General features: G+C 40.2%; 2 protein-coding genes across 4 annotated transcripts; both read right to left on the bottom strand.

Moving 5' to 3' along the window:
* Positions 1-1,204: 1,204 nt before the first annotated feature.
* rprd2b (regulation of nuclear pre-mRNA domain containing 2b) lies at positions 1,205-15,574 on the bottom strand. Its single transcript, XM_054622491.1, is given in 11 exon segments — positions 1,205-5,197; positions 5,200-6,342; positions 6,489-6,656; positions 7,057-7,302; positions 7,443-7,728; positions 7,992-8,167; positions 8,627-8,753; positions 8,877-8,923; positions 9,080-9,333; positions 9,437-9,566; positions 15,337-15,574. Coding segments are annotated over 11 exon segments (3,684 nt in total). The 3' UTR covers positions 1,205-4,328.
* Positions 15,575-15,764: 190 nt separating this feature from the next.
* prpf3 (PRP3 pre-mRNA processing factor 3 homolog (yeast)) lies at positions 15,765-22,899 on the bottom strand. 3 transcript variants are annotated; one of them, XM_054621465.1, is made up of 17 exons: positions 22,710-22,897; positions 21,885-22,038; positions 21,111-21,253; positions 20,569-20,736; positions 20,395-20,481; positions 20,026-20,288; positions 19,788-19,906; positions 19,518-19,705; positions 19,235-19,401; positions 19,005-19,087; positions 18,129-18,272; positions 17,890-17,989; positions 17,657-17,770; positions 17,427-17,545; positions 16,763-16,840; positions 16,622-16,677; positions 15,765-16,533 (listed from the first exon to the last, which is right to left on the bottom strand). In XM_054621465.1, the coding sequence occupies exons 2-17, from the start codon at positions 22,027-22,029 to the stop codon at positions 16,384-16,386; spliced, it is 2,124 nt and encodes a 707-aa protein (XP_054477440.1). In that variant the 5' UTR covers positions 22,030-22,038; positions 22,710-22,897; the 3' UTR covers positions 15,765-16,383. The 3 variants fall into 3 exon arrangements, with proteins under 3 accessions (XP_054477440.1, XP_054477441.1, XP_054477442.1); XM_054621466.1 differs by having other exon boundaries at positions 15,771-16,533; positions 22,800-22,899; XM_054621467.1 differs by having other exon boundaries at positions 15,771-16,533; positions 21,123-21,253.
* Positions 22,900-27,182: the final 4,283 nt, after the last annotated feature.

Raw genomic sequence — 27,182 nt, 5'->3', positions numbered from 1 at the left:
GCTTTTGTGCCCGAAAGCATTGATTTCTTTGATATTAGTATGTAAATTGAAAAATTCTAACATACTACATCAACTCGAACATAATAGAGTTTATACATGTTCCCCTAAGCAAAACCATCTAAAAAAAAAAAAAGGTAGCTACTGTAGGCACTATTGCAACAAAGTTTTGAAATATTCAACTTTACAACTGAATGCCTCGTTGGTTATTTATTTTTTTAACAATTAATGACTGTCAGGTGGATCGCTATAGCCGGTTTAAACAAGAACAACTCCGTTTATTCTGACCAGGGACGAGAACGTATTTGGACTGTCACTATTTTCAAAAGAATAAACCAAGAGTAGTACTATAGAAACAGTAGTATTATAGTAACAGAAGTGCTGTTACTATAGGACATGAAGACACTTGTTCGACCTAAGCCATACGAGCTGAAGTAACACTGAACTGCCACTTGGGGGAGCTACAGCACTGTTAAAACGCGCGTGGTTCATCTACATAGTAAAGACCTACAATGTATTAATTATTTTAAAAATACGTTGAAGCATCTAATTGTATAAATACTGTGCATTCACACAGCTCTAAATATATCTAAAAACTAGACTAAATGGCCCCAACCAAAATAAATATAACTGTGGTTGAACCCAATTACTGATTAACCCTATATGGATTATAAAATAAAGGACCAACTTCAGTATTTGCCATTATTTCACTATGTCTATGAAATATACTGGAAATCACATAAGTGCTACATGATTATGAGCAAGAGATCTGCTGTCCTTCTTCAGATGACTGCCCAAAAAGGAGAGCTGCTGGTTTGGCCTAATTTATCTGTATTTAACATTAAGGACCCAACTCTGCTGTTAAATTAAAATATTAATTACCTTAACATTAATATCTCAATTTTCACGATGCCTGTAGAATAATGTCACAGACGCCAAAATGAAACCTTTCACTTTGAATGTCTGATGTAGCTGGAAAGATTCTGGCACAATACGAATGAATTTAGTTATTTCATCCATAGAAAATAATTACAGTTAAAAAAAAACTATTTACTAATAAGTGTACAGTCATTGCTTATTCTGTAAATGTTGTGACTGAGGTTATAGCTGTTCATTAAAGAGTCTATGTCACAATGTATTTAGTGAATTGCGTTCCATGTACTGTGATGGTCAATACCTCGGTGTAAAGCTGACATCTCTAGTGTCACACAGTTATTTAATGGCATTTCTAAAATGTGGCTTTCCAACAACAGTGTGCATCGTAGTGTGAAAATGTTAAGCAACAATCAAAAAAAAAAAGAAAAAATAAGAAACAATCAGTCTTCTCAAGGAGGTTATGAGAGAAAAGTGTGAGTAGAGATCTTTGCAAGCAGAAAAAAAAAAAGGTAATGGAAAACAGCATTTCTCCTCCCTTATTGGATTAAGACAGAGCACCGACTGCTTACGGTCAATGGTGCAACCACAAACAAAATGTCAGATGTACTTAGTATGCAAGTTAAATGGCTGCAAGTCACTCCTTTGCACTAAAAATGTTAGTCTTTCTTGTGATCTGTAATATGCTTTGTGTAAAAACAAAAAACAGATTAAAAGTATGAAGATGTACTCAGCTCTTAAAGTATGGATATATTCACTATGACAATGATAGAATGAGTGCATGTTTATCACACCAGAAAGGATTGGACACTCAAAGACCGGGGATAAAGCATCATTGATGAGAACAGCAGTAAGAGCAATTAAACTTAACAAATATACACAGACCATCAGCTTTGTAACAACTTCAGTCAATTTCAAACTCAATTTCTGAAAGAGTAAATGTATAGAGCTTATTTATAGGAACAATTGAAATATTGAACTTGGTAGGTGCTTTGTAAGCAGGAAGAATTTTATAACAGTTAATCCAGCTTTCACTCTGTGCAACGTGACCACACCGAACTGATTTAAGGTTGATATTTAGCTGTTTCAGTGAGTGATCAGAGAAAAGACATACAGTTTACAGAAGGTGGTAACAGACTTATAGAACATTCAGTAAAACATCAGAGCTCTGATGAACCGCTAACACTGTAGTGACTAATACACTCTTTGTGGTTACATTTTAACAATGTATCAAACTTTATGTGGAAACGTTTGCAGGTGCTCAGTGCATCTTGATGTAACTGTAAATGAGCACAGGAGACAAGAAACACTCCATGATCTGACAAACAGGAGCGACATGAGGCTTTGAGCAGCAACACCCAGCATGCACCTCTCACTGTGATGGCTAACTATATCAGTGTAGAACAGAGGGAAGTATTACGGCAATAATTCCTGCAGAAGATGGAGGATTAGTGCCATTGTGCCAACCTTTTTTTTTACCCTGAAGTAAAGAGAGGTGCACAAGTGTTTCTGGACGAAGCCATGTGAAGCACAAGGTAAGCACAGGGGCTTGAGGGGAAAAAGCATGAAGTAAGCAAAAAAAAAAAAAAAAAAAAAAAATGAGGAAGGGGCCGAATACAACTTTAGTATTTAAATAAACCATTTTCAAAACTCATTAGCTCAATTGTGTTTCGTTCCCCTGCTACCATGTGAGGGCGCTGTTGCAAACAGGAAAACTGTCAATTCTGTCTAGTCTAAAAATACAGCGCAAAAATAAAAGGCGTTAAATGTAATGCATTATGAAAAATGGCAGCAGCAGCTATGTAAATAAATGAAAACAATTTCTCTGAATACAGGCAGAAAAAAAAAATCAGCTGAACAGCGCAAATTAATTACAACAGCGCAATTCAAGTGATATATTTATATATAGTGACCAAATAAAATGCCTCCCCCCCAGTTGTATTGAAACTGGATTTTATTCAAGTCAGTACATGTTGAAGCCTAGCAAGAGTGTGGTTCAAAACTCTAATACCTCCCCCCACCCGCCGTCCACTACAGAGAATCTTCATGATTCAGTCTAACTGGAAGCGCGCTCAGGCAGACCTTAATGCTGGAAATAAAAAATACATAATTATCTTCACCCTCCTCTTCTGCATGGTGGTTTCAAAAGGAGGACCGAAAGGTGCGACAAGACACTGCAGAGAAATTCTTCCGGAGCTAAAGCTTATCCAAGGCCTCAATCACAGTAAAGACGGGGGGCTAAGTCGACGATCATTGTCCTCATTGACAGAAACAAGAGCTTGAAGAGGAAAAAAAAGCTGTGTCATCTCAGTTTTTATATTTACAAGCTTAGAAATATACAGTGGGAGAGATGAGAGGGTGAAAAAAGGTTGAGCAAGAGAAGAATAGTATTTACAGCAGGTACTCTGGTGATGTGAACAAGTGTTGACCTCGGCTGCAACGCAAATCTCTGCACTTCAAATGAGAAATGTAAGGACACACAGCACACACTCATACACTCACAGAAAAAGAGATCACTTTGGAACTTTTTTTTTTAAAGGAATAATTTCACATTTTGGGAAATACGGCTACTGGATTTCTTTGAGTTAGATGACACATCTGTCTGTTAAATATGAAGCTGTGGACAGGAGACCATGTGCTCAGCTTAGTATAAAGACTGGAAACGGGCAGACAGCTGACCTGGTTCCATCTAAAGGGAACAAGGTTACTTCCTGTAGTTTTGTTGCCCCAAATTACCCAGAATATAATCCCCCGTATAACAACAATTTTTTCATTTGTTCATTTTTACACTTACATTTTTGTATGGATTAAACAAACAACATTCCACGTGTTAATCAGTGAACTTCAGAGGTGTTTTTTTTTACCTTTAGACTGATCTAAGGCAGCTGTTCACCCATTTCCAGTCTTTATTCTAAGCTAAGCTAACAGGCTCTGGCGTCATATTTATCACATATATATGAGACTTATATTGATGTTCTCATCCAACACACAGAAAGCAAATAAGCTCATTTCCCAAGATGTCAAACTATTGCTTTTTATTCTTTCCTGTATATCCTATGAGACCCATACCTCTCTTTCACTCTCCTGCTCTCTCTCAGTTAAGTAAACCAGCATTCACACAAAAATGTCTAACTTAACTATCTTCCTTTTCCTTCTATGGTTAGTGAAAAAGTTGGAGAAATGGAATAAATGGGATAGATTGAGGGTTGTTACACAACACTCTGCACTATGTAACTACTAACCTCATAGCTGCACTGTACAGTGTGAGTTGGTTGGTTGGCTACTTAGCTGAAGCATGAAGATTTAATCCACTATTTACACACAACCTAAGGTAGTTTTTAATTCAAGCTAATCAACAGAGAAAAGATATCTGGGCTCATACCAGCAGGGCTAACACACACTCTGCACTTCAGTGCAGGGAGTTGCACTTCTCATTCGGCTTGTGTTAGATGACCACTTCAGTAGCGTGGGGGGAGGAAGGGTCTCTTCTGCGAATGGAAAGGACCACCTGTGTACGGAGGACCGGACCGCTTGCCTCCGCGAAATCCCCCCATGGGGCGATCCTGGTTAAACTGCTGAGAGGGGTTTCGGCCTCGCATCAGAGGTCTCTGTGGGATGGGGACTGAGAGCATGGGGGGTCGAGTACTGGGCAAGTTGAGGAGGGGGACGGGGTTAGAGGTTTGGTTGCGGGGCTGAGGAGGGGGACTAGTGGGGGGCTTCTGGAGAGAAGCAGACTGAGCAGGGAGACGAGCAGGGAGAGCGTCGACAGCAGGGGAATTAGGCGTGGAGGGAGAGGGTGTGGAGGATGTGGGAGAGGGGGGAGGAAGAGGTAGATTCAGAGGCTCCTTCACTCTGCCCAGTAAGGGCAGGGGAACACCAGGGGTACCTGGGCGGTGGGGAGGGGGTGCATGGCGGGGGACAAAAGGCTCTTTAACTGTGCCAGGGCGGTGCAGCTTAGGGGGCTCGCCTAGCAACGACCCCATGAGGGGTGGAGGGCCCATTTTGCTTCCTCGGTGCCCTACTCCGCTACGATCTACACCTTCAGGTCTGACTGAGTGGGGAAGAGAAAGGGGTCGATCTACAGGGACCAACACTCCCCCAACCATGACAGCGGAGGGCACAGCATGGTGGTTGGGTGGAGGAGAAGGGCGCTGGGGCACGGGAGGTGGAGGGGGTCGTGGGATCGGTGGAGGAGGGCCGAAGAAATGGGATGGAGGAGGAGGATGCTGGTGGAGGAGTGATGGAGGAGGATTCTGGATGTTATCCGTGTGGTAGGGCATTTGGAACGGAGATTGAGGTGGAGGATGTGCGTGAGGATGGGACGGGGAGGGTGGAGATGTGGGGGGAGGAGGAGATGTGGGGGAGGAGGAGGCATGGAGGGGGTCATGTCGTCGTTGCCAATGTTTAGAGGAGAGGGGAGAGCATGGGGTGAGGGAGGCTGAGCTTCCATGTATTCCTCCTCTTCATACCACATGGCTCCCCCCGGGCGACCACCAGCCCCTCCCCCTCGCCGAGAACCTCGGCCAATCACACGGATGCTCTCTACCGTCTTGATGCGCTCTCCAGCGAGTGGGCGGTTTGAGTAGCCTAGAGTTTGGATGGGTGCCCCTTCGGTATAGGGAGACACTAGTGTCTCGATGCGATGGTACTGGCCCTCCCTCCCATCCCCACCTGGAGACTGTTCAGCTTTCCCCTCTCTCTTTCCGCTCAGACCTCCATCATCTGAGCCGCTGCTGGCCTTACGAGAGCCCGAAGACTGTCTCCTTTCTCCGATCCCTCTGTTGTTTCCCATCATTCTTAGCTGGCCGTGTTGTCCATCTTTCTTACCCTTCATGTCGTTACTGGGGGAAGAGGATACCTGCTTCCTCCCAGTCATCACTTCATCGTCCTTTGATTTCGTGCCACCCTTTTTTCCAGCTCCATACCGTGAGGAGGAGGAGGAGGAGGAGGAGCTCAGGAAGTCTCCGTTGCTGCTGCTTCCTGACGGGGTGATCACGGCATCCCAGGGTTCACTGCGGTAGGCCGTGGGTGAGAGGTTATGACCTCCAGATGACCCTAAAGATTCTGGCACACTGCCAGGTGTGTCCATGATCTCGTCCTGGGTGGGGGTGCCAGCAGCTTCGTCTCTCACTGGGGTCCCATCCACCCCATCGGGGCTGACATCACCCAGAGCGAGACTGAAACCTGGATTGCCCTGCAGGAAGCTGTTGATTTTTGATTCCAGGCTGGGGGGAGAAACAGAAGGAGCTGAGAGGCGAGGAGGGGGTGGAGGAGGAGGAGGGGACAGCTGTCTCCCTTTCTCCCAGTCTCGGGTTCTCCCAGGTGTGTCTCGTTTGAGGCTGTTCCCCAGAGGGGGTTTTGATTTTGGGGTGGTCGGGGTGAGCTGGGTTTTAACTGCTGAGGATTCTGGGGAGGTTCGGTTGGGAGGAGCTGTGGTGGCGTTGGTCACACTTTGCAGGAGAGAGGACAAAGCTGCACCAAGACAGAGAAAGGGTGGGGGGGCAGGGGAGTCAGACATGAGGACACAAGAGAAAAAAAAATAAGAATTAGTAAATCTTAATAAATAAAATAATTTCATTAAAAAAATCCACGTTAAGTGTACTGTATATGTGTGTTACCTGGTGTGTTGGTTTTAGACAGAGCATTGAGTATGCCTTCAGGTGTGATATCAACACGCGACAGGAAGTTGGCCAAGTGAGGACTCGAAGAGGTCGCTTTGGAGGCCGCTGCTTGGCCAGAAGGAGTGGTGGGCGTTCCTGGAGACGGCCGAGGTGACGGGCTAGCTGCTGGGACGAAAAATCAAAAGACACGGAGGGATGGGTTTAAAAGGGAGGACCAGGAAGACGCAGTTAAATTAATCAAAAATGTGAAACCTCAATTTTCTTGTAATTTATACTTTGTTAAGGTCTCCCAACATTCTATTCTTATAACCAAATGATTTTTGTCTGAAGGAATTTTTGTTTCAGACAGTACATTCATTTAATGCTTATATTATGGCATAATCACGTTTTCGATTTTTCTAATTGATATGGTTACAATATGGGCAAACAATATCATCAGCAATAATTTAATCATTCTTCATAACTTGAGTGACATTTTGTTTCAGTAAGACTTCTACAAAATATCGGGGACCTTTGAGCTGCTGGTTCATTATTACAATCATCTCCAGCAAACCCTTGAACACACCTGTATTCTTCATGGCAGATGTGAGTGAGCTGAGAATGGAGCTGATCTTTCCCAGGTCCACCTTCTCCAGATTCATTCCCATTGGGGTTGTTGGGGTGCTTTGAGCTGCCGCAGGGGTGGGAGTCACTGGCGTTGCCGTGGCAGCAGCAGTGGCGTTGGTCTTTGAAGCTTTCGTTGGTGTGGTGGGAACCTTTGATGCTGCGTCTGACTTGGCAACAGCGGTGGACATCTTGTCCTTATTGTCATCTGTAACAATAGTAGTAAAAATAACCAAAGAGCTGATACATTTTCAAATCTGAAGCTCAACACTACAACTGGGCAGCCCAATATGGATCTATATGGAAAAGACAATTATCCCCCCACTACAACACTCTGTAGCCACTAACCCCCAGCTGTGGCAGCGCCAGCCTCTTCATCAGACATATCCATGTCCTCCATGTGTCTGTTGTCACTGGGCATCTCTCCTTCATCCATGGCCTTGCCATCCAGCTCTGGATCCACCTGGGCTCTGCTAGAACCTAGTCCCATGTAGGGGGAGTCAGAGCCTGTGGGAGAGGGGGCGTCCTCAGAGGGTGAGGGGATGGGAGAGTCCTCGGGTCCAGGTAGAGTCGACTTGAGGGAATCCAATTTTCTTTTAAGGCTGGCAACACGGTTGGCAAAGGCGTTGTACGCCTGAGAAGAGAAAAGAGAGGAAACAGAATTAAAAGGGAGATATAAGGAAGATAAAAAGGATGTTCCCGCTAATGTAACATTTATATTGTTTCCTAGGATCAATTTGCCAACGGTCATTGTTACAAAGCAACATAGAAACAATAATAAATGTCTGTGTCAACATTTTTATTAAATAGAGAAATGAAATGCAACATTGATCAACAAATATCAAATAATTCTCTGCTGAATCATTTTCAGTTTCAATCAGCAAACCGAACACTCACATTGGCCACAATTTTAACCTCCTTGTACTGCATCTCGTAGAAAATGTCCGCGTTTCCCAAAGCTTCCAGCAGAGGAGGCCCTGTTTTCAACTCTTTCTCCATGAAGACGACAAACTCCTGCAGCTTCAGACTTCCATCCTCAAAGTCTTTCGCAAACTTGTTCCCTCCTGCCTTGTCTGCAATAGGAGACAATGGATGAACAAGGAAAAAGTTAGATACAATGTTTATACACATTTCATATGGTTGAATAAAAGATATTGTCATTGTCACTGTCAAAAATAAAATACTTATCAATTCTCACAATTTTAAATGTGTGACTAGAATAAAAAGAAATGTGACTACAACAACTATTTCACTACAAAGCCAGACTTTTTGAAATCATGTAGGGACCAACAGCAACAGTTAAATAATCAGCGCTTGTGCTCAACAAGGTAACAATATACTACTAACTCAGGATAATCCACTGAGTGTAAACAGTCATTGACACTACTTTCTACTGAAGAAATATTAGCAGGAATACATTTCAACTCGTGATGTAGCATGAAGAGGATATATCAAGTGTCAGGTATGTTTGTGGCTTAAGACATACAGTACACAGGAGAAGTATAATAAGTAAGGATCATGTGACATCCAACCTTTAAGTCTCTTGAGAGCCTCCGTGCTGCAGACGTCTACCCTGAGAGCTGCCAGCTGCTTCTCCCTGAACTCCTCCTCTGCGACGGCTCGCTTATAACTTGACAACTGCTCGATGAGGGAGTGGGGCTGGAAAAGAAACAGAGTGCAAAGAAATAAAGTTACAGAAATGATTATGCTTTAGACATTTTCTGACAAAACCATGCATGTTAGACAAAGTAACACCAGACAACACTAATGAGCAAGACTTACAGTGAACTCTGCTACAATCTTGGACTTGAGGGCAGCTTTGGTGTTGGCTGGGAATAAAGAGTGAAAGATAAAACATTAACATAAAAACACACAATCATAACTGGAATTCTTTTAAAATAAACAATTATGTGGCTCGAATTTTAGGATGTTAATTCACTTTTAGATTTGATTAACAAGCAAAAACCTTGAAGTACCAAACTGACCAGTTGCCGGTGGAGTCTCCTTTTGTTTTTCCTTTTCTTTCTCCTTTTCTCTCTCCTTTTCCTTCTCCATTTCCTTTTCCTTCTCCTTCTCTCTCTCCCGTTCCTTCTCCTTTTCCTTTTCTTTCTGCTTCTCTCGCTCCTTTTCCTTTTTGTTTATGCCAGCTTTAAACTGAGCAATGACCTCTTCAGGATACACGCTCCTTTCCTCCCAAATGGTAAAAATCCTTTCCACAGACTTGCGGACTTTCCCATCTCTGACAACAATGCAAAAAGGAAACATAACATGGCACATGTCAATACTAGCAGAACAGGAAAACAGACGTCTTTTTATACATCTGTAGTATTATTTGTACTCACCTGATAAACTGGGCAGCATTAGGAAGGACTTCTGCGAAGGCTGAACGAAAGACAATGGCGTTCTTTCTCTTGCAGTTCTGTATCACATCGTTGGCAAGATAAAAGAGATTCAAGCGGTGATTGTTGTCAGCTGAAAAAAGAAGACAAAGAAGAAACTTTGAGCTAATTTAGAACCAGTGATATCACATAGTTGTTTTTCCAAAAACAAATCTTTTGGATCTTTATCAGACAGCTTGAGTTTTTGTGAAAAATAATATATACATTAACATTGTTATAATGCCTTGGTCAAAACATGTAATATTAAAAACTTTTGATGTAAATCCACCAACATATACACTGATGCAAATACATATGTCAGCCAATATAAACCAATAATATCAGCTCTAAAATATCACATGTGCTGCATTCAAAAGCCTTAAGGGCATCTCAATCTATTAAACTACTGTGAGTGAAAAGAAACAGCTACGATTAAAACAGAAGGCTGAAGATAGTGCCTTTTTGTTGGTACGATTAATTCAGTCACCTTATTTAAGTAGCAGTCGGACATTTACATATCCAAAAGTAATACAATATTGGCAAGGATCCAATGATTACTACTGCTTCCTAAAATAGATTCAGCACCCTGACTTTACCAGGCAAGATTCAATTACAGTCAGTAAGCAGGATTTTTGTTTAAAAAGTCACATTATGTTATGCTTTAGCAGAGGTTGGCATCTTAGTGTGTCAGTCTTAAAGACACAAGATTCAGACATCCGTTCATCAGCAATTCATTATTAAAGTCCATTCAAGAGAACATGTATCTATGTTAACTAATCTAATGAGTAGCCCCATGAGATAAAAAAGGAAAACTCAAAACAAAAAGGAGTAGACTAAATGAAAAAAAACAAAAAACTCTTTGCAGTAAAAACTATTTATAAAAATGATCCTAGGGAGTTAATATTACCAAGGATCAAATATCTCATATCAGCATATACTGACAATATGCAAATATGCTCTTCACTCTTGACAATACTATGAGAGATCATTGCGAAATCTGAAAATATTATTCCTGAGCACTTTTCAGCGTTGACCATAAAGAAGTCTGAATGTGAGGCTTTTAAATCAAATCCATATTTGAAAAAAAAAAAAAACATTTCTGTAAAGTAACAATAAGGGGCTTTCATCAGTAGACCTGGCCGAGGCTGATATTACATTTTCACAAATATGCCTCTAATAACATGAGGGTAACGTTGAAGTTGTACATACAGCCACTTAAATATCTCTGAACAAACAGATGACTGTTACGCAAAGTCAACACACTCTCATGCACACACCCAAACACACTGCATTTATCACTTGAAAACAGTTATGACACGCGAATGGTAACTTTCTCAAATAACAGTATCTGTTAATCTATTGCACCATTCAATGCTGAAACAGTTTGCAAAATTCTGTCGAAAAGCTCCTAAATGACATTAGAAGCACGAAGTGAAACATCAAAACATTGAAAAATGTTTAAGACTCAAATCATCTAATAAGAAAATATCCACAGACTATGCAGCACCAAATATATTTAGCTATATATTTTGCTAAAAAGGAGTTAATTATGTGCAAATGTTAACTTTTCATTTGCTCTCACTTTTAAAACCAACAAATTAATTTAAAGAAATTGTCTTTTTCATTGTAGTTTGTGAATGTCATGCCAAGTGCCTTTCTGGGCAGAAATCTAAGGAGGGCTTTGTTTAATCTATGTTTAACACAGGCAGGGAGATTATACAGTACCAGTCAAAAGTTTGGACACCCCTTCTCAATCTAAAATCTAAAACATATTCTGGTTTGTTGAGCATTTGTTTGTTTACCACATAATTCCATATGAGTTCCTTCATAGTTTGGATGTCTTCAATATTAATCTACAATGTAGAAAAAATAAAAATAAAGAAAAACCATTGAATGAGAAGGTGTGTCCAAACTTTTGACTGGTACCCAATACCATATAAGGAACAGTTGTTATAATCAATTCAATAATGCATTTAATATTGTTCTACTTTACCTCAAAATGTAATGCTGAAAAATATTTGTTGTGCATTTTCTGAAAAGTGATTTCCATAAATATAGCTTTCACCCAATACTTTCAAAAACGTAAATCAATACAAGATTTGGCAAAGGTTCAAATTTAGCATTGAAGCAATAAGATGACCCCCAAAAACAAAACATTTCAAAAATACTGTTTTGCTCACTTTTTTTGATTTGATTCAGATTAATCACAACCAACTACATTGCATGAATCCTGATGTAACAAATTAATTTGGGTAGTAATAATGTTGATCATTTTTCAAGAGAATGAAATAAATGAATGAATAAATGTTAGATTGATGTATGGTCAATTATATCAGGTATATCTTACCCTAACACTGTGCTTAAATACACTAATTAAACTGAATCTTATACGGTTATATCCTGAATTGGTATCATCCTCACTGAAAATAAATAGTGTTCACACCAGTAACATTTCTTAATAACACTGGACCATGTTTATTATCCCCTGTAACAAACATCTCAGTGCCTTAATAGAGTATTGATCGAAAACGTTAATTTGTCAAGCACTAATACTACAGTTCAGTTTTTACTTATGCTACAAATATAAACAGCATGTTGGCAGTGGTGCTCTAGGATATAATGCTGGCATTTATAATCTTTCGCACATCTGAAGCTCTTTTTTTCCATCACAAAAGAGGTTTAGGTGTCTTTTTAATCAACCGCATTGACATTCACAAGTAATATAGCCCAATTTAGAAAATTAAATAAAAAAACGACATGACATACCATACAAAAATCAGCTAAACTATCTGCAGTTTAAGAAAATATCTGTTGTCTGCTTTGGAAACAGTTTGGCATGGATTGTGTTTACTCAAAATGCATCAACCTGATAACTTTTTTGAGATGGAACCACACATGCTGAAGGCCACAGCCAGAAATATATGATGATCAGTAGATTGACTCTTGGTTAGTTGGCACTGCTCTCTATTAGAAAAACAATGGCTGAGTCTGTGCACAGCAGTTTGAAGTGTGCAGTCAGCACAAGCTTTTATCATGTGTTGCTCTGTTGGCGATGATGCACAAAGATAAGAAATGTCTACGTCAGTCAATCCCAAATAAATTTGCAGGGTCTTTTATTTTACAATTATATCTTCCACACACCTCTGAGCCCCATGAGGGAGCCTGAATGTTCGTATTCTTCTGATAAGTGTAGTCTACTTGTATAACATTGTATACAATATGAAAGGCTGGTGCACATTCAGTTTGTTTTGTTGAAGCAAGGAAAAAACAAAAGCCTGTTAACTCCAACTAAAGGCATATATAAAAAATGTTTAAGATCATCCCCAAAACAAAAAAGTTTGAGACACACTGGTCTACATGAGGATTAGACTGAGGCCATTAAGATTTTAAGCTTTTCAGGGCACAATTAAATTCTATCACAATGGCAAACAAAATGGTTTTTGTTTCAGCAATCAAAGGTGCACGGGGCTGCTTTAGAGACTCTTCATTTAAGATGATTTCATAATGGGGATTATTTATTTGGCCTTTAAAATTAGTACAAATTTCTTTTCACACTTTATATGTTTAACTCAGGTTAAGACTGGAGAAGAATTTTTTTAATCAATATTTTCATGCTAAAAAAATGACTTTGGGAACTTTACCTTTGCATCTAGCTTTCATATAAATGTACCTATAAGATTTTTTGATCATTCATGTTTTTAAACACATTTCATCGGCTTCCATACATCTAGACACCCAAATTAGCATCATGTACCAAAGGCAAATGCAATCCAATTTCTTGTCACCAAACTAGGTGACATTAGGTAAACATGACATTGTAGAACAGCATATTAACTTCATGACAATAGGCCATCAAACTGCACACAAATTGAAACTACCTGCCACTTCTTTCGAAAAAACAGATGGGAAACTAAACCTTTCGAAACCCACTGATGTGTAGATACAATATAATAGCTCAACTGAATTATTAATGCCCCCATCAAACCGTTGCAACACCAATAAACGATTTCCTGCTTTCACAGATATCAACGGACAAAACCACAAAATATGTGGGGTACTCTGCCTCTTTCTTCTGCCCAAAAGCAGCTAAGAAGCTGATGAAATCTACTGAATCTTTCACTCCAATGGTGAAAAACCAGTCTGCATACAACACAAGAATTCCTCTACAAATGTTAAAGATTTTTTTCCTACAAAATGTTTAGTAAAACACATGAACATTTATGTAAATCTATTATTAGACAGCTAAATGCATATTGCACTTTGTAAGATATAAATGCAAAATAGCAACAACAAAAATATTATAAGAGGACAGATTCTTAGAATGGAAGGAGACCAAAGCAACACACATAGGGACCCGTGATTCCACTAAACAACCATGTGAAGACTAACCGATACACTGATCATACTGTAGTCTGTCTAAGGGCACAAGCTAAAGAAGTGAGAGCAGTTCAGTGGCTTTTCCACTTACCTCAATTTAATTAAGTCTTTCACAGACCACGTATTTGATTATGGCAACTATGGGTGCTTTGATGCTGTGCAAGGGTTGTGTAGATATCGGAAAGTATTTTTGGGACTACATCTAATTCAAAGAGTAAAATCGGACCTCTTTTCTTCATTTGAATTTTCAATTGCTGCATGCTGGAATAATACCTTATAGGAGAGCTATATTGAGAACATTTGTTGACACTGCTGTAAGATGGTTCAGAGTGCTGTGTGTTGTAAAGTCTATAAAACATAACAGTGATAATATTGGACACGTACGATGTTGCCACCTGTCAATAGTGTTTTGCAATACTATAACTACGTAATTATTCTGTCTGTATTTATGAGATTATGATTTTTTTTTTCTTACTCACTCACTTATTTAAAATACTTGTTTGTTTTTTCTACTATGTACCTTGTTTGCACTAGATCTATGCTGCTGTAATCCTGTAAATGTCCCCGCTGCAGGACTAATAAAGGATTATCTTATTTTAATAGTCTGCAGACAAACTGTGATTTTAAACATAAAGCAGAATAATACAGATGGATTTGAACAGATTAGGGAATTAACCATTACCCTAAATTAGAAAATGAGGACTGACACAATAGTTTGTATCAAGTATCTGGTTACACATAGTCTACTTACATGACCAAACAGTTCAACCAGGTTGAATAGCTTGAATGTGCAAGTCTGCCTGGCTTTTTAGTTTAACTGCAACCAGTTAGATATATTAAGAATAAACAGTAGGTTGGTAAGAAACCAATGTGAAGCAATGACTATTTAGTAGGTGAAGTTGGAGGGAAAATATTTGAAGGTGCTGCTGTCAAGTGCAATCAATCATTTGCAACCTGACATTGAAATGCGGATTGTTTATAACTGCGTGTTAATGCTTTCACCTAGTTTAACTGTGTACTCTACAAAAACATATCACACCAACAATCATGTCTGCAAGAAGACCAACCCACATCCAAAAACTGAAGTTGCACACAGCTTAAACTACAAAACACCGACATGTAACCTAATCTAACTAAACACCTTCATTTATGCATGTGCAGTTCAGTGCATGTGCAGGTTTGTTGGTGAAACATCAGAACGGGTCTGATCCCTCCATGAACCCCGGGAGGCCCAGCTGTAAACAGAGCTAGCAGCGTTAGCTTAGCTTAGCTACGTTAGCGGCTCATTTCAAGGGGCCATTGCAACGCCAGCATTTCAAAAATGCAGCAAAATAAAAAATGTATGATTGACATTTAATCATTATTTTGTTTTGCACGTAATTGCCTCTCACTTAAAGCAAAGCTAAGACAATAAGCTGGGTTTGGCAGCTCGCAGACATGCATTGAAGCGGCTAACGCGGAGCTAGCTGGCGCGTTGAGCTACTCACATTTCTTGAGCCACTTCATCCAGTGGCGGACGATGAGGCCGTGGTGCTTTTTGTTTTCAATGCACCAGTTTGATAGTCCCTGTATCGACTCCATGGTGTTGGATACTCCCTGAAGCCGTCGGTCTACGGACGCTTCCAGGCCAGAGTTGGAGCTGCGGGCTCCGTGCCCGCTTGCAGCCCCTGAACCGGCCGCCATCTTTCCAGCTATGTGCGCTGATCGCTGGCTGCTGATGCGCATGAGGGAGCCGACGTAATGAGGACGAGCAGGGACACGCCCACATGTTGTTGCTACTTTATCATGAGGACATCACTGTAAGTCACAGGTGAATGTCACAGTTCACAAATCAGAATACATTAAATTGTCTAATGTCAAACATAAACATGAGCAGAGTCGAGTTCAACTGATGGGAAAAAACAGACACAGGTCAGTTTGAATGTTGTTTATTTGAATTTTTAGTTGAATGTTTATTTATTTAAGGCTGTGACTGTAACCTTATGCTAAATGTAACATTAGTTACAGGCTCGTTTCTCCAAACGGAAAGAAATGTTACTGGGAACTTTAAATTCAGTGAAATCTACAAGTTATTTCAACAATTAGTCTTGGAACAATGTTGGGACATTACCCAGTCATCCTCCCAAGTTTACACTAAACATTTGGTCATTCACTGATGTTTTTCTTTTATTAACTACTTTTACTCAAACATGGTTTATCAATGTACATGTGGGTTTTGTCACAAAGGTCGAGTCATCACAAAAAGCTTTGGGTAAGTGATTTACATCACAGTGCAATCTGTCATATTGTATTCAATAATAGACAACAGACTGACAGAATGGCCTACCAACAAAAGGATGAACACTGATGCAGGCACACGTACATACACACATTCTTGCAAAAACATCCACACAGGTTTATTGTTCCTCCTTTTCTATGTTCAAGTCTCTTTATTAAGTCTGTCTGTCCTCAGTTAAAGGCAGCCAGTCAGTAGTGGGGGGGGCAGCTGGCTGTGAGGCTGTGGGTCTTGTATAAGGGGGGAGTTGATTGAGGTTTCAGTCATCTGGGTTGTCCAACACACTCTTGCTGAGAGCTAGATCCCAGTAGTGTTCTGTGCCGTGTTTCTTGAAGTGTTCTCTGGCCATGTTCTCTGTAGGGCACTGCTTGAACTTCATCTCACCAAAACTACGCTCTTTAGCGGTGCCCTGAAGAAGCAAGAGGAATCATTAGACTTGAATGAGATCACACATGTACAAAATAATTTAAATCGAGAGAGGATGTGTGAACACTCACGTTCCAAATTAACCAGCACTTGTTGTTCCTCTTTGTATCATCATCAGCATCTGGATCTAATTGAGAATTAAGAGTTTAGTATCCCTGACATTAGCACAAAGAAATGACACACAAAAGATTCAACAGTCAAGCCACTCTTACCATCTCTTTTACTGTTGTGTTCCTCCCATTTGATTCTATGCAACATCAGCTTTTTGAACTTTTTCTGGGATTTAGGGCCTGAAAAATTAGGGAGAAAATTTAGATTGAAAGTAGGACATTCATTTTCCCATTGCTTTAATTGGTCAAGGGCTAGCAGATAAAATAAAACCTTGCAGAACCTCAGGCACTTGAAACAAACCTCATGGAGTACAGCTGTTCATTTTTTTGAACATGATCAGAAATCAGGAAGTCCTTCATGATGTGGTCAGTGAAGAATAACATACGTACATGCAAACACTGGGCTACAAAATACACTGACTTAACACACTAAGAAGCTAATTGAGCACAAGGGGCTAAAACCTTTTCGAACTTACTATCACTGTAGATGAGATGGAATAACATTACAGCTTTAAGTCATAACGACAAAGCAGAGGGGACTCAAATTGCAAATGCAAGAAAATACAAAAAAAGTTATGTCCATAGTTAATTATCAGAATCAGACTTGAATCTTAAATCACCGTACCACAGACATTATTCCCCTAAAAGTAACTTACAGTTTATGAAAAAAATCACCTGATTAAAAGCACTAGCTATTATTTATGAAATTATTTTAACTGAGAGCATTGACAGGATTGATTTAGCCCTCGTCAGTGTGATCCCTTACCTCCCTCCACCACAACAAGGTTGACATCTCTGTGCAGAACTACTGTGCCTGTCAGGTACAGCTGGTTGGCATTGGCCTCCACTTTAAACTTCTTGGCAGGATTGTGCAGGTTACGGATCCTGTACAGGGAAGGTAAGGTGCTTAAATTAGACACTTCTACGTTGCAGACACACACACATTGCACTATATATTTGAACTACAGTTTGTACCCTCTAGCTATAAATGCACACCTGTAGACGGCAATGTGAACACCATCACTGAGGTCTTCTTTTAACCTCTTAACCTTCTTCTCTTTCCTCTGCTCCGATGTGAGCTTGCGGGCTGCATTGGCGTCCTCATGAGCCCTGCAAAGAGAGGAACACAATTAGAAAATAGAAAGAAACAATGAATTATCATACAAATGAAATGGAAATTTTAAAATTAGCAGAGTGTGGCAGTGTGTCGGTTAAACTGCGTTACTAACTTCTGTCTCTTGGCCATCTGCGCTCTGACGTGGGCCTCCACCTTCGTGGGGTCCTGAACGGCCTCCGTCCCCAAGACTCTCATCAGGTTGGAGATGCGTACTGAAAAAATGAAAGCAAGTACCAGTTATACGTTTAATCTTTATTGTAATAATGTGTAATACTAGTAATTTGTGTGTGTGTGTGTGTGTGTGTGTGTGTGTGTGTGTGTGTGTGTGTGTGTGTGTGTGTGTGTGTGTACCTTTGGGTTCTGGTGGAGGCATCAGTCCCAGTCGAACCTTCTCTTGAACTTCTTTTTGTCCCTCCCTTCGTGTCTGTCTTCTTAGTTTCTTCTGTTCTTTCTTTGTCAGGTAAACGCCCAGCGTAACTGGCTTATCTGTGTCAACTGAGAAAAAAATGTATTTATATAAATTGTACAAATTCCAGCAAATTATAGTAGTGTTGAAATACTTTCAGTTAAGACAGTTTATAAGGTGTGTAATGGATGGTGGGCACAGTAAAGCTTTCAAAAAATTAGAGCATGCACATACAGGACAGACAGAACAAAACAAATGCATGTTACGTCTGCACATTGTTAAAAACTACTGCACAAATGTAAAATAATCAATTTTGTCCACCACAGAGTGAAAAAGCATACTGGTAACCAAACCTGGGATCAACAAATGGGACGAAAACAAATTTAAATCTAAGTGAAAGAGATAACATAAAAATACATTTTAATTTCTGTTGGCTACTTTTAAGTTTCCTTTTTCCCCCCTTTAACAGCGGGCCTCGTTGTGCCATAAATCAAAGAGGAATAATTGAGAAAGTAGTTGCCTAAACTGCAATCTTTGGACACACTAATATTAATGATAAATTGTATATTTCATTTTTATAAATAAATAAAAAGTATCTTCATGTATTCTGACTTAATTTTAAACGTGTAAATAATAATCTATAATACTTTATACTAATCGACTCACCAGGTTCATGTTAATTTCAATACCAATTGGTATCTCTGTTAGAGCACTTCTATCTCATGATTATCTTTATGGAACAAAAATGTAAATTATTTTAACAAGCGTACTTTGGGAGCACCTTTAACATTGGGCAGACATTTTACCTTCCACACACTTACCTGGAGGGCTGATTTGGGCGGGATGTTCTACCAGATTGGTCACACCAAAAAACTCCAACTCTTCAAATGATGTGTCGGTTGTTCTTCGTTAGATAAGCGGGGAAAGCATGCCAGTTAACGACAGTAAGCGGATAATACATAATGCATTATTATTTATGATGCAGCTCTGCCATGGCAGTGAGAACAAGGGCAGTTTTAACATTTAACATAACATAGCTGTACTTTCTTACATGTCTATGTTGTAGGGCAGGATGTAGGAGTCCCACCATTCAATGTTGGGCACCTCGCCGTCTCCAATCTCTTTCTTAGGGGCAATCAGTGCCAGCTTTGTGGATGCCTGGATTCCTGTCTTCTTCGCTGCCTGGGCAATCTCATTTTGCAACCTTTCCAACTGGGCCTGATTGAGGTCAGGGTCAATGCAGGAGGGACAAAACACAATTATTTAATTTTATATTTATTCAATATTAACTGAGACAACTGCTGACATGTGAAAGTTTAGGAGCTGAAACCAACCTTAGTTCTAATTCTCTGAGCAATCTTCTCGAAGCGCCCCTGGTCATGGAATTTGAAGCCCCTGCGAAGGCGCTGAGCCGGTGTAATAGTAACACGTTGGTCGAAGTAGGACGTGGACTCCAAGTCCTCCTGAGGCTTCTCCTTCAGCTGCTGACGGAACTGCTCCCTCTTTACCGCTCGAATGTTAGCTAAACATATGGAGGAAAAATAATTGAGGATAACCAAAGTAAAAAAATAAAAAGACTAAGTATTTGACCACTGTACACATACCTTTCAGTGTCGGCATGCGGTGTGTGAGTTCAACCTCTTTGCCACTAGCATCCACAGTTCTCCCCTTGTCATCCAGAATAAGAGGGGTTGGCTTGTTAATCTCCTTGATTTCAACTTTCCTATAAAAGGTGACACAAAGAGAAATCTGTCTATTTTCAAACATCAACAAAGAAACATCCCCCTGACCATGTGTTTTTGTCCAGGATTTCAAAATCTTTACTACTGTGATATTACTCACGGTGGGGCAATTCCCATAGCGTGTAGATTAGCTAGTGCCACTAGGTTGTGGGGCCCAGTGTTCCCCAGGGCTCCCAGGATACCAGGTTTCATGGCTAACTGGGACTGGATGCGGGCCTGTAGCTCAGCAGCCTTGCGGGCCTTCTCGATAGCATCATTCATAAAGCTGGCCGCCTGGGACGGGGGGATAGATGAGGCCCCAACTGAAGCTGCACCAGCGGATGTGCCGAGAAGCCGTGAGACTGGAGGGGATTCCATCTGTGACTGTGGTGTGGGAAGGAGCAACCGCCAAAGTTAGTGAGAAATAAATTGGCATCATACTGAATGCATGATACTGGTACTTGAAGTAAAAAAAATAAAAAAGAATTACTTGTGCAGCAGGGACTGAAGAGGAGAAGCTCAGTTGTTTCTTCCTCTCTTCTATCTGTTTTGTGGCAGCTTCCATCATCTGTTTTATCTAATAATGCAGAGAAAAGGTTAGTTAATACAACATAAAAAGCGAATTTAGGTACAATCATAGCATTCAGGAGAAATCATCCCATACCTGCATTTTGGTGAGCATGCCAGGGCTCTCAGATGGAGGTCCAGGTATGACCTCAGGCTCCTCCACCTCCTCGAAGCGAGGGACCCGTTTCCTCTTCGGTGCCGTCATATCTCCTGTATCCGGAGCTTCTCGCACGACACCAATTTCAGCCTCATCACCAAATACATCCTGAGACCACCCAGACAAAACAGATACACCAATATCACATGTCACCCTTAAGCCAAACATGAGTGTGTTTACACTTAGTCCAATAATATGATTGGATGTATAAATATCTGAAATAATTTTCTGCTTTTGTCAATAATATCAGCACAGTGAGTTATATATATATATATATATATATTTTTTTTTTTTTTAAAGGGTAATCACACTGAGCATGTGTCCTGGAAATGTCTGATTTCCTGACTTCCACACCTTCGTAATACTGCAAGTAAATGTAGTCACTGGGATTTAGTTTAAGTTCTTATTATTTAGGATACTTATAAGAAGACTTGATTACTTAAATATAAAATAATAGGGACAATACATAGGTGGCTTTTTACCTTTTTGCTTACCTTGAGGTCTCTCTTGCGGTGCTTTTCTCCTGCTCCTTTGTTGCCACGTGAACTGCGGCTTTCCTCCAAAGCCTCAAAAAGACACTCCACAAAACCTCCAGCAGAGTCATCAAGGAAGGGACGTAGCTGGTCTGAAATGGAAACGAGAGACACATTATGAGCACAAATCCCGGACTCCTTAGGTAACTTTCCACATAAGAGCGTGACAGTTGAGTCAAAGAGAATTTGCAGTACACTACAGCCTGTGAAAAATTAACAAGGGAAATCATGACCCTTTTTGATGCTGAGCATTTTTCACATGGATCAATATACAGAGAACATGAAATCAAACTCTATGACCTAATATGAATGGTCTTTGATTGCTGACAGTTTAAATCACATAGAAGGTTGTAAGGGGTATCAGTGTTCACATATAATGATTTGGTCATCGCTGTCCCTGATCTAATTTATAGGCTACTTAATCAACTCTGTTGTTAGCCTGCAGCCTGACAATCATCCCAAACACCGATGGTTTATTTTGGACTGTGTTAACTTAAGAAGGTCAAACATACAGTTAAGTGGTCCTTCACTGCAATCTTACCCCAGCCAGTCTGTTTAACCATGACTGCATCTTACATCTTACACCTTAAATTAAGTAAGGTTAGGAAGTTTACTTATCACACGTGGTGTACAGTGAAAAAAAACATTTTGTCGTAACTGGATTTTGTCCAATCTTTGCATATCTTGATAAAACACAGCAGGTCTCAAGTGGTCAATAGTTACCCGCGGTCTTCCTTTTGTCCAGTCCTTTTCCAACACAGTGCAAAGCAGCAGTAACCACTGTGGGCTCTGAGAAACCCAGGACCTTCTTCACCGTCCGCTCCACCCACGGCCTCATCTCCTCCACCTCTCTTTTAGGAAGAGACATCCTCCAATCCTGCAGAACGTCACAAGATTTACAACATCATTGGCATCAATGCAACATCCTCCTTTATATGGGTTGAAGAACCACAGCATTGATTATGTGTCTATTTTAGCTGTGTCACAGTGATTTAACAATTCCAAACAGGGCTAACATTGTTTTCATAATATATTATTTAAGACGATGTCATATAGACCAATAATAAAAATTTAAAAAAAATATGAATAGAAAGCCCAGGCAGAAGTAAACAAGGGCAACAAAGCTCTCATTCAAAAATACAGATCACAGCACCAACTCCAGGCTAAAGTCCTCAACATATAGTGCTGCGAGGTCATAAAGGTTGCATATAATAGCGCAGTAGCCACAGCTTTAAGGTGAATGAATATGTGTTGGCATCATAACACGAGCACACGTTGTCTAACTCATCACCACACATACGTAGCGCTGCAGACACAAACGTGCAATTATTAGATGTTGCTCCAAAAACAATCCATTCACATCTGCACAACATTGGCTGTCGTTTTTCAGCAGGTGGCTATAATGTTACACATGCTGAAAAATGTGCTAATTAGTAGCAACACACATCCTTTACGTTACATCCGCCAAAAGTCCTCGGCTAACGTTAGCACACCGCTGTCTGTGAGCCAACAACATCAGAGAATACCCGAAACATTCAACCGACAAACCTTTATTGATACCGGTATCCTCTATCACACTCACGTTGGATACGGAAAACTACAATCAGCACGTTTAAAAACGCGTAAAAAAGCTCAAACCTGCTAAGTTTTCCTTAAAACTTTCTGTTTAGTGGCGCCGTTCACACGACGTTTCTCGCGCAGGACCCGGAAGAGGAAATAGACGCTGACGCTTCTTCCTCGTGGCCGGTGCCGCGCGCTCGTGTCGGTCAGGTGCTCTTTGTTTCCACCTAGCTGCTCACGAGGGGAAATGTCCCGTTTGTCGCAACACTTGTTTCTTTGGAAAATTGTGATGAAGAGTCATGTTTCTAGTGAAAAGTACTATCTTTAAAAGTTTGTATGGCATTAACCCTTTCATGCATAGAGGTCACTACAGTGGACAGCTATTCAAATGTTGTTTTCTTGTATATGCATGGGTTTTGATGGCATAGTTGCACATCAGCCACTACAATAGCGCTCACTGTAGTGGCTGATGTGCAACTATGCCATCAAAACCCACGCATATACAAGAAAACAACATTTGAATAACTGTCTACTGTAGTGACCTCTATGCATGAAAGTTTTAACACAAAAAACAAAAGAGGATGCTATTGTTACACATTATGACAGAACTGGGTAAAACGGTTGGTTTTCTATTTTCCCCATAAAACAAACGAGAGACCAACCTTACTATAATAAAGTTACCTAACTATTAATGTAGGCTCACCTTATTCATGTATTACATTAGTTCCCTCTGAAGTGTAGTGTTGTAGCTATATACATTTAAGTTAGTATAAAAATGAAAGTACTCAAAGTACTCAGGAGTACAGTGACCTCACAATTGTATTTAATCACTGTAGCTTTAATAACTTTGGCTTCTCAGTAAGTTTTTACCACTACTGCAGGCTCAAATTTAAAAATAAATCTGATAAAGTACAATAGCCCTTAAAAGATAGGAAAACCGAAGTTCAAGTGTATATGTTTATATTTATACTATAAGTAATATTTTTAATATTGTTTATATATTAATATACAGAGGCAATTTTGGTACAAATTATTTGGTGTAGTTGGTAAAGTTGGTCTTAAGTAACATTGTACCACTGTGTATTTCTAAGGGTTATTACTTTGTCTCCCACTATTCAAGCAGCTTCACTTCATTTACTATCATGCTGAATTTTATTGAACCAGCCAAAGTTGGTCATGTTAGATGACCATATTTAGATAAACAGTCAATGTTGACCAATAGCTTTTATTTGTTCTAATTAATTGATCACATGTAATTATCATGCCTCTTCTGTGTAAGTTGTCAGCAAACATAAAATATGTTTGGTCTATCTCACAAAGTTGATATTAAATGCATAAAATTGTGTATTAACCCGAAAAAGAACGGATAAACTGAATCAAACTTTCCACAAAGTGGTCTTTATTACCTTATATTTCCAATTGCCCACCCTAAGGTTATGCTTTAAGACTTGACAACATTGTAAAAGTCCAACCTATCAATAATCTCCTTTTATCACTGCTCAGTCTAGTTAAACATTGCCTAGCTATTGCTAACCACACACTAGTCATGAAAACACTACCCTAAAAGTATGGCATTATCAGGTGATCTCTGTTTCCTTCCTCTGGAGGCCCACCCCCTAATTCTTTCTCTATCTTTGCATGATGTGGGTCAACTGAGTTCAGTTGCAGCAGTGTGAGCATGAATGCAGTCCAGAGCCTGAGGGTTCACCAGTCCTTCAATCCAGCCGACCACTCCCTCTACAACAATCCACGTCCTTGCTTACACTCACTAATTGTGTTTAACTGTCAGGATTAACTGAACATATACACAGCATATTATAGTTTGCCAGACATGTTCTTTCTGCAGAGTCATAACAGTCATCAAGGTGTCAGCCAGTCATTATAGCTACATGTATTTACTCCTTCTGAACAGCCCACACCCATCATCAACCCCGTCATTTGTTGATTCTTCAAGGAGACATCCTGAAAAATTTACCTTCACTCTCTCACCCACTTACACACGGCTTACATTCTTGCTTACATGCACTCTCCAGCCAGTTTTATGAACAACCAAATTACGTTGTTTTTTTTTGTATTCCCCCAATTTTTGTATCTGGGATCTTATTTTAAACTTTTGAGTCAATCCTACCTCAATCCTAACTTTGTGTGAAAACACAACTTTGGACCCAATTCACTCTGTGACCTTTCAGGTGTATTTGCAGAACCAAAACACCATATGTAAACTGAATATCTTTGGTTTTGTAACTGCTGGTTGGACAAAACAAGACATTTCAAGAAGTCACAATATGCTCTGGGAACTTGTGGGGAAAATACCACGCAGTTAATAAATAAGCCAAAAACAGAATTGGTAGATTAATGAATAAAAAGCAATTGTTACATTGATGTCCTCAGATACATTTTAATGTTGTATCTGCAGTCCAAAAAGAAGAAAACATGCAATTTACAATTTTATATTAAAAAAACAATCCCACAACGCCTCACAATTCAAACACTGGAATCAGAAAATGTTTGGTAGTTTTGCTGGATAAATGGTTTAAACGTTTAGCAAAATTGCTGTCAGTATTTTTTCTGTTGATCAACACATTGATTTAGTCATTTCAGAACTTTAGACAGTAATTGCAAGATTAATATATAAAGCTGGTCTGTAATTCTCACTCCAATTTTGACATCAATTTTGTTAAAACAACTGGGTTAATAGTGACATGCCCTTTACATTTGAGTTATTCCTTATTCTCTTTGTAATCAAAACATTATTGGGCCAGTCAACAACACACTCACCCACATGTACCCACCCGGCCCCCACCACCATCACCGTCACCACAACCACCCGTGATCATCCAGAATTCCTCGTTGGCACCTCACGCGCTGTCTGCCCCTCTCTCTCCTGCCCACTCTATTATGTAATGACACCTCAGCACATAAAATGACAACACCACAGATATTTCTATACAAGTACACAAAAAAACAAAGCACACACACACACACACACACACACACACACACACACACACACACACACACACACACACACACACACACACACACACACACACGCTCTTGCACCACTTGTCTGTGCAGCTAAAACAAGTGTAATACAGCATCATGGGGGCGTGTGGTGAGAGCTGTAAGAATTAATCTATTAAATCATTTTTTCAAGTCCACTATCGGCAAAGCACTAATTGTTGAGTCTCACATAAGTGTTTCCTTTCCCTGGCTGAACAATTTCTTCCTCAACATACTAACTCACGATGTGATGTCAGATGTATTAATGTTCATTATTGCCATGACGCAATTAATATTACATAAGTGCATAATTTATTACTTCATTTAAAGTATTCCCTATGTTACTTCACGCAGTTTTTTTGATTCATCAGGTGTGTAGTTATGGTGCATTTCATCATGCTGACCCAGTTTTATTTCATTGTATCTGACAGAGGCTGTAAATCATCTTGGAATATATCATCTCAGGGGACTCTGCTGTCTTTACTTCACACACACACGGGCTGCTAGGACCTCGGCGTGTGTGTGTGTGTGTCAGTGAGGGGGCACATGCTTGCACTAAAGCCCGAGTCGTCCAATAAGAGCGTGCGCTTTAACCTCTCAATTCTGTTTGATTCATAACCTGATTGCCAAGTCTGCCTTTTTTACGCACCTTTCCTTTTCCTGCCCTCAGTATATTCTATCTGGTGTTTCCCTTTCACTCAGTGTACTTGAATAATTGAGCAGTCGTGTAAGATGACGTCATCACCAGCAGGCTCCCGGGAACACATTTAGGCCAAAGAAACTGATGAGGATTGTTATTTGCCTGTAGCTCGGCTGTGCCCCAAATATCACACACAATGTCATGAGATACACGTGCGTCCTTGAGAACGTCGTCATGGTACCCCTTGTCTTTACCGTGTCCCCTGTTGGAGACATCACAGTGATGGGGATCACAGATGGTGGGCAGAGGAGCGTCTTACCACACACATCAAGGCCCGTCGTCGCTGTGAGCTCCAGCAGAGGCAGATATGACTTTGAAGTATCTTCGCGTTTCCATCCACTGGCCACTGTGCAATTTTAATGAGCATCAAGGCTGTTTTGGGAGCAGTTTGCACTAAAACCCCCCTGAGGACATTGGGTGAGTAAGAGCAAGTGTGTGAGCGTGCTCCCAGCAGTGTCTCTGGGTTCGTGTGAGCACAAATGTGTGTAGTTGTAAAGTCACAGTGTGGCTTCACCTCACGTGAGTTTCACTAGAGTGCAGTGAGTGAATCGTGGGGGAGGGGAGTTTAGAATAAGTGAATAAGAGCCTCATTGTGTCATTCCCTTCATTATGCTCATAGCACAAGCAGCAGAACTTGACAGACACCCTTAAATCATTAACTTGTTTCAACCAATAACAAGACTTGGAACCAGAATTAAAACCAACACACAAGGGATAAAAGGGGCAGTAAGTTCATTCTGTGCAATCCTATTGATGCA

This window comes from Anoplopoma fimbria, chromosome 20 (genome assembly GCF_027596085.1).
Source record: "Anoplopoma fimbria isolate UVic2021 breed Golden Eagle Sablefish chromosome 20, Afim_UVic_2022, whole genome shotgun sequence".
NCBI lineage: Eukaryota > Metazoa > Chordata > Actinopteri > Perciformes > Anoplopomatidae > Anoplopoma > Anoplopoma fimbria.
This window is presented reverse-complemented; position numbering and strand designations above follow the sequence as displayed.

Bases quoted from the DNA above. Each gene is read 5' to 3' on its own strand.
- prpf3 (XM_054621466.1), bottom strand. From the start codon at position 22,029: ATGTCTCTTCCTAAAAGAGAGGTGGAGGAGATGAGGCCGTGGGTGGAG. The intron at 19,706-19,787 runs GTATGTGTACAG...CCATATGTTTAG, and splicing joins CCGCATGCCGACACTGAAAG to CTAACATTCGAGCGGTAAAG. The intron at 16,534-16,621 runs GTGAGTGTTCAC...TTGCTTCTTCAG, and splicing joins AGTGCTGGTTAATTTGGAAC to GGCACCGCTAAAGAGCGTAG.